Raw genomic sequence first — 12,772 nt, 5'->3', positions numbered from 1 at the left:
CTTTCACGGTCCGCGTTGAATTCGTTCACGTTGGAAGATGATGTTATTATGATCCCCGGGGTTGCAGAGGAGGAAACCGGGGCTCAGAAAAGTGCAGACACTTGTCCCTGGCCGGGGGCAGAGCCAGGACTCGCTTTTGCAGGTGCAGATGACCCCTCCTACCTGCTGCCCAGGATCAGTTTCTCTGTTGACCCTGGTGACTGGTGCCTGGGGCACGGGCTTTGGCCTCATCAGGGTCCCGGCTTTCCTAATTAGACCGATGGGAGCGGCCTTGGGGTTATAAATAATGGTGTCGACCACCGAGTGGCATCTTGGAGGAGCTCACAGGGGATTCTGCCTGTGGCTGAGTGTGCTGGAGTGTGGTTCTCATAACCTTCAAGGAAATAAGTCCTCCGTATGAGATACACAGCTGTTATCCCAGACCAGTGCCGCTAGGACCTAGGGTCTGGCGAAGCGGGGCTGGGCCCCAGAACGGCGCACTCTGGGGGTCTCTCCAGCCTTCCTCCCGATAGCCATGTGTCCCCTCCGTTCCTTCGGCCCCTCGGTTAACCTCCTCATTGGCCGCTTTCATCGTGTCCCCCGGGTCTGTGTTGATGGCTCCAGGCTAGCCTGGTCGTGCGGAGTTTGAGGCCACCCCAGATGACTCATCTGCTTGAGCCTGTCACACTGCCTGGAGAGAGGAATTGGGAACCAAAGCCACCAACGCGACATCGCGTCGCGAACACCATTCTGGCCACGGTTTTTTCCATTTGGGTGTCAAGGAAAGCCAGCCATTTATTCTGTCAGACTTCCCAGCAACTTTATGTCTGAAAAGGCCCGAGGGTTCGTGATTTCATTTACAGACCTTGAGGAATGTTCCGGTTACAAACGAGTAAGTATTCCACTATGAAGAATTTAGAAATCTCTTTGTGTCACCTTCCAAAAGGAAAAAAAAAAAAAAAAAAACAACAAAGCGTAACCTGAGGAACTGTAGTGTTTCTGCCTCCGAGACACGGGGTGAGCAGTTCACACGTAATAGATTCTGTCACCGAGGTTTTATCTGTTCTCACAATTGCTTCTGGAGGATTGGAAAGCTAAAAATAGAGCTGAAGATTACATTCATCGCCTAAAATATACCTAATTCGGAAGGTGTGCCGGGTTCAGTGATTTCGGGGGCTGGCCGTTTTCTGCTGGATGCTGGCTGTTTTGATGCCCCGTTCCTTCACCCCCTCTTGATTTTTGGGTTACAACGCTGCCGAGCCTATCGCCCCACCAGACCTCTTAATTCACGTTACGTGGGTTCAGTTGAAGCCGCGTCTTCCCAAGGAGGTAGCAGTTCTCATTCATAGGGTATGAGCTGCCTTTGGATTCGAGAAATCCAGAGGCCAGTTAGATGTCCTTGGGCATTACTGTATGACCTTGAGCAATTGCTCCACGTGTCTGTTGAAAACTCTTAGTCTATACTGTCCAACAGAATGAGTATATCTTGCTGGAAAGGGTATACACTGAAGGGATACATACCTCCGCCTTTGCCTATACTTAGAACTTGGCGTGAGTCGACATGACTTTCTGGGTCCGGCACCCACACATATCTAACCAGAAACTATCGTGATTTCAGTTCTTGGAGGGGGGCGACCATTTCTTTTTTCTTTTTTTTCCTTTATTTTAATGCTTATTTATTTTTGAGAGAGAGAGAGAGACAGAGCCTGAGTGGGGGAGGGGCAGGCAGAGAGGGAGACACAGAATCCGAAGCAGGTTCCAGGCTCCGAGCTGTCAGCACAGAGCCCCACGTGGGGCCCGAATCCACGAACCATGAGATCGTGACCTGAGCCGAAGTCGGACGCTCAACCGACTCAGCCACCCAGGCACCCCATGCGGGGAGACCAGTTCTGTGATGCAGTTTGGGTTCGAACCTCTGTGGCCTGAGAGGAGCAGGGTCATTGACTATGAGGGCTGGGGGTGGGGCAGATGTCAGACGAGGAAGAGTGGACAGGGCAAGCGCCCCTGTCCATCTCCCTGGGTGCTGTCTGGTCTGAAGCAGACAGACATGCGGGCATCCGAGAATGCAGAGCCGCTCCCCTCCAAGCTGGGAGAACAGGGCCAACCCGAGACGGCCTCTCCCAATATCCTGCCATGTGTCCACACCTCCACAGGGTGGGCGAGTCCCCAAACTGCATCAGGCCCTGACATCTTTGGGGCCTTTGAACCACAGAGGTTTCAGCCTGGAAACAGAAACAGCATGAGCTACCCACCCAAATTATCTCTGGAGGCCGCGCTGGCTATTGAGTGTGGAGTAAGGAATTTGTTGACCGAAACACATGTTTTGGGCTTCCTTAAATAAAACATGTGGCCAAATAAATGCAGCCTTTGGCCCAAGCCGACATTGGAATGCGCTGCCTATCCTGGCCACTGGACTGGAATATCCTGGGCCAGGAATCCCCTGGAATGTCTGCCCAGTCCTCAGGGCTTTCTGACCGCATCATGCAGCGAACTCACACTCCTCCACCAGCCATCGGCCGCGAAGCTTTGGAGCCAAGGATGAGGGAGCACCTCGGGGCTTGTGTGGCTTGTAATTAGTGTCTGTTTGGTCGCCTTGTAATCGTGGCTCTCTCTCGGAGCCTCACAGCTGTCCCTGGCAGAGAGCAGGTTTGGTTTGTCCCCATCTTGTTATTTCAGGTTTTTCTCCAGATGTGGAAACTGAGACACTGAGAGAAAGCAACTTGACTTTATGGTCATCGTTTGGATGCTGTGATTTAGAAATTCCAGAGTGAGAACATCATCCCTTGGGTTCCGAGAAGTATTTACCAATAGGCTGGCGTGGCCTCCATGGCCCGTGGCCCTTCTGTGGTAAAAATGTGGGGGAGACTTCCCTCCTCTGAGATCTTGCCCCTTGGGATTTCCTCTGGGCTGTGGGCTAGGCCAAATGAGGTAGAGATCTGGGTCAGTGTCCCAGGCACATCTCCCTTGCCAGGAAGGGCTCATAGTTGAGGTCAGTGGTTTCAAACATCTGTTCAAATCACCTGAAAAGTTATCTCTGTTTCCCATCACACTAAGTAGGGCCCACAGTGACAAACTCTTTATGCCAGCCTCTCCAAAGTTTTTTCTTGGAAAAATATGCAAAACCACAGGGGATATAACAATCCCCATGGACCCATCCCCTCGGCTTTACAAATCACCAACATTTTGCCAGATGTGTTTCATCTACCCATTCTCCCTCTCCTTTTCCTGGATATTTTAATGTAAACTCCAGTTTTGCACTTAAATCCTTCAGTATTTACCTTTAAACTTTTTTTGCAATGTTTTTTATTAAAAAAATGTAAATTTATTTATTTTGAGGGACACAGAGACAACACCAGTGGGGAAGGGGCAGAGAGGGAGAGAGAGAATCCCAAACAGGCTCAGAGCCTGATGCGGGACTTGAACTCACGAAACCACGAGATCACGACTTGAGCCAAACCAAAGTCAGACGCTTAACCAACTGAGCCACCCAGGTGCCCTGTAATGTTTTTAAAAATTTTATTTCGAGAGAGAGAGAGAGCACGTGTACTCAAGGGAGTCGGGGAGAAGCAGAGAGAAAGAGAGAGAGAGAGGGAGAGAGAGGATCCCAAGCAGCCTCCCCACTAAGCACAGAGCCTAACTTAGGGCTTGATCCCATGAACTGTGATATCATGACCCAAGTCGAAATCAAGAGCGGGACGCTTAAACCGACTGAGCCACCCAAGCAACCCTCACCTTGGAAAATTGTAATGCCACTCTAACACCTAATCAAATAAACAAAAATTCCTTAGTGCCATCTAAAGTCCATGCTCAAATTTCCCCTCTTACGGTTGATTTATTTAAATCATAGCCTTACAAGATTTACTCATTGTGTTTGGTTGATTCAACGTCAAAGTTTTGAGTGGAGAACTCAGGGCAGAGGGTGGCAGAGTGTGGCTGTGTCAGTGTCCCAGACCCCTTCTCTCTGAATTCCACCTTTCCTTTGGAAACTCTTTCTGGATTCCCTTAGTCATTCCCTTGCTCAGATATATGTTGTACATAATTAGCATTTAAAACTTGGTCCTAGTAACTATTTAAAAAAATCTCCTCTTTATCTTCCTTATTAAAAATAAAGTAGGCTGGGGCGCCTGGGTGGCACAGTCGGTTAAGCGTCCGACTTCAGCCAGGTCACGATCTCGCGGTCCGTGAGTTCGAGCCCTGCGTCAGGCTCTGGGCTGATGGCTCGGAGCCTGGAGCCTGTTTCCGATTCTGTGTCTCCCTCTCTCTCTGCCCCTCCCCTGTTCATGCTCTGTCTCTCTCTGTCTCAAAAATAAATAAACGTTGAAAAAAAAAAAAAGTAGGCTGGCATTGTCTAGGAGAACTTTATAAAGACAGCAAAAAAACTGAAATTAATAAGCCACAGACAGAACTCAAGGGTCTACAAAATTATGTTTACAAACTTTAGGTCACTGACCCTACAATAGCTAATGTGAGTAAAGAGCAAATAGAGCTGGTCCCTTTTCACAATCTGGTTTAAGACAACTCTATTCTATCCCCAGAAACCCCTTGCAGCTTTGCCTTGGGCCCTTTTCTTCCAGCTCCCTTTCTCCAAGAGGCCAAGGGCCTTGCTACTTCCCAACACAAGGCAACATCTAACTGCATCTTGACCTTCTCCAAGAACAACACAAAAGCTTCTTCTCTCATAAATATCGTATATCGTTGCCTGGTTCAAATCTTCCAGCACCCCTCTACCCCTTCCTGGTAGTTCCTGGTTTTCCACCCAGGAGGGCGGTCAAATTCCTAGTCAGTTCCTCAGGCGGGAATCCTATCTGCAAGATTTTCCTGCCTTGGCCTCTTGTCTCTGCTTGCCTGTAGTGCCATAGTGCCTTCAACAGCAATTTACACTTCAGTGACCTTACCTGTGAAATGTGATGCTCTTTCTATCTGCCTCATACACTGTCGTGAGGCTGAAGTGCTATCATGAATGCTATGCCCTTATATTACAGCCAGAGCCAATGCATGATAATGATGATGATGGTGGTAATGATGGTGATGATGGTGATGGTGATGATGGTGATGATGGTGATGATGATGATGGTGATGGTGGTGATGGCGGTGATGATGGTGATGATGGTGATGTGGTGATTTTGATAGTGAAGTTGATAATGGTGGTGATGGTGGTGATGATGATGATGGTAATGATGATGACAGTGATGGTGATGATTGGTGATAGAGATGATACTGATTCAGTAGTATTCATCCTCCTTCTTCACTTATCCACTCACCACCTCTGACCCCACAGGGAAGTTACAAAGGTTTACATTATAACAATAGAAATGTACTTCATGTAAGGAGGTGAAAAGGTATTCTCTTTGGTGGAAATATCTGTCTTTAAGAAAAATATCAAGCTGATTGAGGTAGGTAAGATTTTGAAGTCATTTGTCTCCAGGCATCAATATATCAGTAGAAAAAGGAAAACTTCTTTGCCATGAACAAGGCAGAGGATTGCTTTTCTGTCTTCTTTGAAGGAGGGGAAAGAGACGTGGAGAGGAGAGAGTGGCAAGGTTGAACAAAGCCAGGAGGAGGGAGAAGGCTGAGCTTGGGCAGGGAGGCCCCACAGAGGTGGACACCCAGAGAACCATGATACTGTTCTTTGGGAAGTCCTTTGTATTTTTACAATGTAAGCCCCTTGATTTCCCTCTCCAAGATTTCCATGAAAGTCTATGAATTTCAGATGTCCCATGTTTCAAGTGGTTTTGTGAAAGTTTTGTGAAAGGGGTTTTGTGAAAGTCAGAGAGAAAGGTGTACATGTACAGAGAGAGGAGTTTGGAGACAAAGAATTTGCAGAAATCTTGGGTGGGGGGAGAATGCTTTGGATTTCCATAGGCCGTGGTTTGGGGGTCTTCTAAGGGGAAGCCTTGTCTGACGCTGAGGTAGCACTAACATTTCAGTAGCCTTGACATCCTAGGGTAAGATCCGCTTACACACGGTAAAGGGGAGAGAACCTAGTTCCCTCGTAGTCACTGTAATAGCACACAAACATTCAGGGGTGTAATTATCCAGTGTCCTTGGATACAGAGTTTGCTTTCCTAAAATGGGAACCAGCTTTCCCTAGGATGCATTTACTTTATCCAAATTTTATCTCAAAATATCTAGGGGAAACATTTGGTTCTTACAATAAAGAACAATTTTGCAATGGTCACCTTGCGAATTTCTATATTAGAATGAGGGCAATATCCAAAACGAGAAGTGGCAAAATCTCTGTTTTGTTCAAATTCCACACTTCACTTCTGGCCCAGTTATTTGGGCAACGGCAGGTGTTGGCCTGGGTGATCTCATGGCCCTGCTTCATGTCTCTGCTTACAAATATGTCACCTTTCATATATAGGGATGATGTCACTGGCTCAGCCTTGATGGAACCGAGTGCTGGCTTAATCCCGTAGCCCTAGGGCTCAGCCGGCGCTGTCCACCTGTTCCTGGCTGCGTAGCCGGCGGGCGTGCGATGCGGGGGAGCTGGCTGGAGATGGGAGGAAGAGGCCTCCTGGGCTGGGGCCTCTTGGCGTGGTGCGTGCTCTCCCCTACCTGACCTTTCACTGTCCATACCTCAGGAGAACCAAATCCATCTGTTTTCTTCAACGTCACATCTCTGCATCCCAAATCTTCCTGGGAAAGTTTCCAGGAATTTGAGCGCACAGAGCTTGTCATTGGCCCTAGAGCTTCAGAAACGAAGGCACTATTGGGACACCCGTGAGGAGACCTGTACGTGCCGGGGAGCGTTGGGAGCAGGAGATGTAAACTGGCCAAAGTGGAGAAAATTTCAGGACACAGGGCTCCACTGACCGAGCACGGGCTTTGGGTCAGGCACTGACTAAGGCCCTACGTGCCTGTCTCATCGCTCGTCACCATGACGACAGGTAGGAAGGGTACTCTCATGCTCTGCTGAGACATGATGTAGAGACTGGTCCCTACGTGCTCAACACCATTTTGCCAATTCTCTCAAGTCAGTACGACCCCAAAGCCTATGCTCTTAATTGCGCTATCCTTTTTCCCCCTGGATTTGGGGGGGGGGGTACCAAATCTTTGGTCCTAATCTTCTGTCACTCCCTCAAAATCCTGGAGTGAAGAAAGGGGGTTCTCGCACCCCATTATTTTTATAATGTGAGCTCTTCTTAACTCTGGAGACTCCAGGTCTCTGGGACTATTCTGGGTACCTGGGTTAGGACACGGCGGCATGAGAAGCTTCTGCTTGAGGTCGGGGAACGTGGACACTGCTCCAGCCTCTGGCCAGTTTTGAAGATCTCCTGAGGGATCTGGAGGGACACTGCCCCAGGGTGCCTTTATGAAGGGTGCCTTTGACTCTCCCCAAGACCCTGGTAGGGTAGCAAATAAAAATACAAAAGACCAGTTAAGGGGCACCTGGGTGGCTCAGTCAGTTGAGTGTCTGACTCTTGATCTGGGCTCAGGTCACGATCTCACGGTTTGTGAGTTCGAGCCCTGTGTCGAACTCAAGCCAAGTTCAAGCTTGGGATTCTGTCTCCTTCTCTCTCTACCCCTCCCCCACTCACTCTCTCCCTCAAAATAAATAAACTTAAAAAAAAAACCACAAATGACCCGTTGATTTATACTATAAGCATGCCTATGCAATAAATAGGACATACTTATAATAAAAGATTATTTGTTGTTGATATGAAATTCAGGGTCAACTGGGTGATCTGGATTTTATCTGGCAACCCTGGACCCAGGGTTAGCCCAAGCAGATATCGGAAAACCCCAATCTCCAAGCCAGGCCTGAGGCTCTGTCTGCGACCGCCCAGCCCTTCCCGGTGGCCTGACGATGCACAGGCCTGGTCGGAGCCTCACAGAGAGCGTCCACGTGGGAGTGGCAGAGCCTTAAAGTTAGGAAGTGCTTCCTGGTGCTTTGAGAGCAGAATGACCTAGGAAGAAGAGGGGTTTAAGGCAAAATGAAATGGGAGGCAAAGCCAGCGAGCCCGTGTTTTCGTTAGCCAGGGCCGCCATGATTAAATGCCACACTGCATGGCTTCAACATCAGACATGTTATCTTCTCACAATACTGCAGCCTGAGAGGCCAAAATCAAGGTGTTGGCACGTTTGGTTTCTTCTGAGACCTCTCTCCTTGGCTTGTACGATGGCCACCTTGCCCTGTGTCTTCCCTGCATGTCCGTCGGTGTCCCATTCTTCTTAGGAGGACACCAGCCATATTGGATTAGGACCCGCCCTCATGACCTCATCTAAATGACCTCTTTGGGCCCCATCTCCCCGTTCTGAGGCTTTAGGGGTTAGGACCTCAACACAGGAATTTTCAGGGGACGCAGCTTAGTCCATAACAGCCAGAAGAAGATTCAGGAAGCTTGTGAACTGGTTTGTGCAGGTGCCCTGACCACCTTGTGTGTATCCACAGAGGCCACAGAAGCCAGCCAAGAATTGCAGCCGAATCTAAGTCTTGACAGAACATTCCAGCAATCCTTCCAGAACAGGAGGGCACGGGGGGCTTGGTCGGAGCTGCCAGAGCATTTCCCACTTGCCTGCAGCTGACTGGGGGCTGTTGTGAGACAGTTCCTCATCACCTCTCAGGTTGCTGTTGCTGTTTTTTAAAGTTTAATTAAGCGAGTGGGGAGGGGCAGAGAGAGCGGGAAAGAGAGAATCCCAAGCAGGCTCCGCACTGCCAACACAGAGCCCGATGTGGGGCTGGAACTCACAAACCGCGAGATCAGGACCTGAGTCTAAGTCAGACGCCTAACTGACGGAGTCACCCAGGCGCCCCATGATGCACTCGTTTCTTTACAAGCCAAATCTGTCAGCCAGGATTTACTTTGTGCTTGACTTGCTACGGGTCAAGGCAGGCAGGAAGCACAGACAGCCTGAACACAAGGAGGAGGCAGCCTTGGAACAATGGAGAAGGAGCAAATTAAACAAAGTAGTTCTTACAGGGGAACGGGTCTTGCAGGGGGACTCTGTGCAGGAAGGGAGGGAGTGAAGGAAGGCCACTGTTAGCGTCTGCTCAGGAGCGACAGGAACCAAAAAGGCTTCTGCCCAGATGACTGTGAATTTATAAAGTCGCTAGAAATAAGGACTGGACAGCTGGTGGGTTGTTTTTTTTTTTTTTTTTTTTTTTTTTTCCTCCTGTTTTCTGCACCCAGAGTCTATGCAAACATTAAATGCCAGCCCTTACCTATTGGCTGTGGTCGTTGGAGGGTGGGTACACTAGAAGGAGGGACACTGTACCACTAAGGTGACTAGTTGAATACTCAACAGTATGGTCACTTGATATCTTGGGGCTCAAAGAATCTGGGGTGCAAATCATTTGCCTTAACTTACAAGCTATTTTACCCCAGATAAATGATTTTACCTCTTTAGGCTTTATTTTCTCAATCAGCACAGCGGGGAATATTCACTTGGGCACCGCTTCACTTGAGTTGCTGTTAGGATTGCATAGTCATAATTTACTCATGTGCCATGTGCCCAGTGTATACTAAGTGCTCATTTAATTCAACCCCCACCCCACCCCCCCTCACACACACACAGAGGTAGGATTGCTATTTCCTCAGCTTCACAGATGGGTAAGGGGAGGCACTGAGAGGTTAAGTAACTTGCCGAAAGTTAAAGCTGGAAAATGTTGGAGCCAGAATTCAAACTCAGGCAGATATATCTGAGCTTGCTCACTTGTCAGTGGGCTACAAATAGAGAGAGAGAGACAGGGAGAGAGAGAGAATGAGAGAGAGAGAGAAATGTACAGAATGTTGGGTGGAGTGCTTAGAAATAATAAGCACAACATGGGGAAGTTATTTTAACTTTTCCTTGCTTGAATTTGAGAAACTGACAAGTGCAAAAATGATATTACAGAAGCAGGAGAAAAGATGTTTTCTTTGCTGCATTTGTGTTTTCAATTTTTCCACAAAAATTCGTATGGTTGCAATCAGAAAAAAAAAAAAAACATTGCAAAAAAATCAATCATAATTCCACGAGGAAGAGGTCGGATGAAGAAAATCAGGTTTTGAGATCTCTCCTGCAACTCTGGTTCCCTACTGGCGGAAAAGTACGGAATACCTGAAACCAGGCCCCACACCCCCCAGATGACAAGCCCCCAGGGACTGACATCAAGCCCGGATCCAGTGGGGGTCGTGCAGATGCTTAAGGTGGGAGTCAGCGGGAGGGCCAGATGGACCCCGGGCACGTCCTAGGTCCCTTCCCGCCAGACTGAGGCCAGTCCGGGAATCAGTACACAGCCTGGCCCGCCGACCTATTCGAGGACCGGGGGCTTAGCTGGGTCTCCGGGGTCTCGTCAGGTGCTGAGGGTGGGCCGCGCGCTCGGCCCCGGGACGAGGACCGCCGGGCCGGGCATTGTGGGGTCAGCGTTCGGGTTCCCCTGGCAACCGGAGCCCGAGGGCAGGCCGCGGCGACGCCAGGGAGGCGGCGGAAAGGACCCATTCGCCGAGAGGGGCCCGTGGGAGCGCGGAGGCCGGGCGGCATGGAGGACGCGCGGCCCGGGTGGCCCCGGCGCGGTGGCGGGGGCGCGCAGCACGGGCCGGCGGAGGGGTCGGCGCGCCTGAAGCGCGGGGACGCGGACGACGGCGGCGCGGGCTGCTGGTGCTGGCGGCGGCTGTTCCGGCGGGGCGCGGCCCGCGGCTGGCGCAGGAAGGCCAAGCGCGCGCGCGGCCGGGCGGTCTCGGAGCGCGGCCTGTGGGCCCATCCGCGCGTGCAGAGGCTGCTGCAGCGGCTGGCGGCCTGGAGGCGGCGCTACCTGCGGTGCGGGGAGCGGCCCGAGCGGCTGGAGGAGATCCCGCTGCTGGCGCTGGAGCGCGCGACCGGCCGAGACTAGGCCGCGGGCGGCCGCCAGGATACCCACCCCCACCCCGGGCCGCCCCGTGCGCCCACAGCTTTGGTTCGGTTGTGATGGACAAAAGGCGAGGAATGACAATAAACCCGACGCCACGGGAATGAGAGAACGCGGGCTTTTTGGGGCCGGGCGCCTGCCACCTGGCGTCCTCGCACGCGTTTTCGGGGACGAAAAGGGCTCGGGTCAGCGCGCCGTTCCTAGGCCGCAGGGCCTCGGGCCTCGAGGCGAAGGGAAGCCAGGGAGGCGCCGCAGGGGCCACGCACCCTCGGGGGTGGGGGGGGGGGGGGCTCGCCACCCCGCCCCCGCCCCGAGGGCCCCGCACCCTCCAGGGACCTCGTATCCCTCTGGGGTCCCATACCTTCTTGGAGCCTTGCACCCTCCAGGCGCCTAGCAGTATGTCCCCCACCCCCACCCCCTTCACCCTGGGGACCTCGCACCCTCCAGGGACCTCCTATCCCCCTGGGGCCCTGCACCTTCCCGGAGCTCTGCACCCACCAGGGGAGTTACACCACCCCCTGCACCCTCCAGGGACCCCACAACCTCCTGGGTTCCCGCACCCTGTGTTGCGCCTTCTGGGCCTGGACAACCCTTGGGAAGGGGTGAGAGCCGCAGAAGTCACAGCCCTTGGGGGATTTAAAAAAAAAAAGAAAAAAAAGGTTTCGTTTGTTTTTTAAGTAGGCTTCACGACTAGCATGGAGTCCAAGGCAGGGCTTGAACTCAGAACGTTGAACTCAAGACCTGATCAAGAGTCTGTAGACTGAGCCACCCAGGCGCCCCATTTTTGTTTTAAACGGATTGCTGAGCTCTTCACCCCGCATGGACGTGCTCAAACTCTTTTATTTATTTATTTATTTTTTGTTTACAGGCATTTGTGAGCTTCTGTAAACCAACACGAAAACCAAGGTTTGGGGTTTGCATGCAGGGAGTTTGAAAACTAGTGATGGGAGATGAAAGAGGAAAGGGAGAGGAATCCGGGAGACTCCTGGGTGGGTCTATAATTTCTTCCTTTTTCCTCATCAATAAAAACCTGCTAATGATACGCGGCCTCCACAAGCATGGGAGGATGAAAGTAAAATACTAGAAGGGAAAGTGCTGGAAGGCCTCTGAAAGGGCATCCACGGTCGGGGTACTTATTAAGCTTGCCTCTCCTGGGGCTGTTCCCAGAGACTACTGCCCACACCTACGGTCCTCCCTGCTGCCCCCACCTGCCCAAACTGCCCTTTCAACAGCAAGCCAGAAACCCAGAGCGAGGGGCCTAGAAGCTTCTCTGCTTTGATGTGGGTGCTGCTGAAGTGGGGGGGGGGGGCTACTGTCTATAATTGAGGTTAGGTGCATTTTGCCCCTTTGCTAACCTCCCCATTCCTGCCCTTGCCCCGGACCCCCTAAGTTATTCCTCAGGGGTGTGGTAAGGGGTGCGCTTCCACGAGAAAAGCTGGTAAGCTGTGTAGCCAGCCTTCATCCTTATAAGGAAATCAGTGCTGTTGTCTTGTCTGTAGCTGATGAGACCGGGATTCCAGGATGCCTGATTAAAAAGCCGTTCTGTAGGGAGCAGCCCAGTGAGATCTTCCTTGCTTGGAGAGGTTGAAGGTGAGAGACTTTTTTTTTAGAAGTCCCTGGAAGAGGACCAAATTCCTGAATCCTCAAAGCCCAGAACAGAGGTGCTGTTGAATAATACGTTAAGAGATTCCAACTATGCAAAGTTCCCCGCGTTTCTTTCTTTCAGAAAACTGGCCAGAATTAGCCAAACTAATGCAAAGGTAATTCTCTCGGACCCATAATTTGGGTGTAGCTGTGCCTTTTTGTTTTGCCAGTCTGTGGCCTCCACAATCCTTCCTCTTCGTGAGGCTAAGGAAATTCGTCTAGATCGTGCTGGGGTCTGTGTGCACTCATTTCCACACACACACACACACACACACACGCACACACGTCAGCTCTGGGTATAGGCACGGTGTAATGTAAATA

The 12,772-nt window shown here is 51.1% G+C and overlaps 1 protein-coding gene across 1 annotated transcript; it reads left to right on the top strand.

The window, feature by feature from the left end:
• The first annotated feature begins 9,574 nt into the window (after window positions 1-9,574).
• Window positions 9,575-10,916, top strand: LOC123585237 (uncharacterized LOC122455338 homolog). Its single transcript, XM_045453184.1, has one exon. It carries the CDS (start codon window positions 10,442-10,444, stop codon window positions 10,790-10,792), a length of 351 nt encoding a protein of 116 aa, XP_045309140.1. The 5' UTR covers window positions 9,575-10,441; the 3' UTR covers window positions 10,793-10,916.
• The last annotated feature ends 1,856 nt before the right edge of the window (window positions 10,917-12,772 follow it).

This window comes from Leopardus geoffroyi, chromosome C3, assembly GCF_018350155.1.
Source record: "Leopardus geoffroyi isolate Oge1 chromosome C3, O.geoffroyi_Oge1_pat1.0, whole genome shotgun sequence".
NCBI classification, from domain to species: Eukaryota; Metazoa; Chordata; class Mammalia; order Carnivora; family Felidae; genus Leopardus; species Leopardus geoffroyi.
Note: the sequence above shows the minus strand (reverse complement) of the source record. Positions and strands in the feature narration are given on the sequence as shown.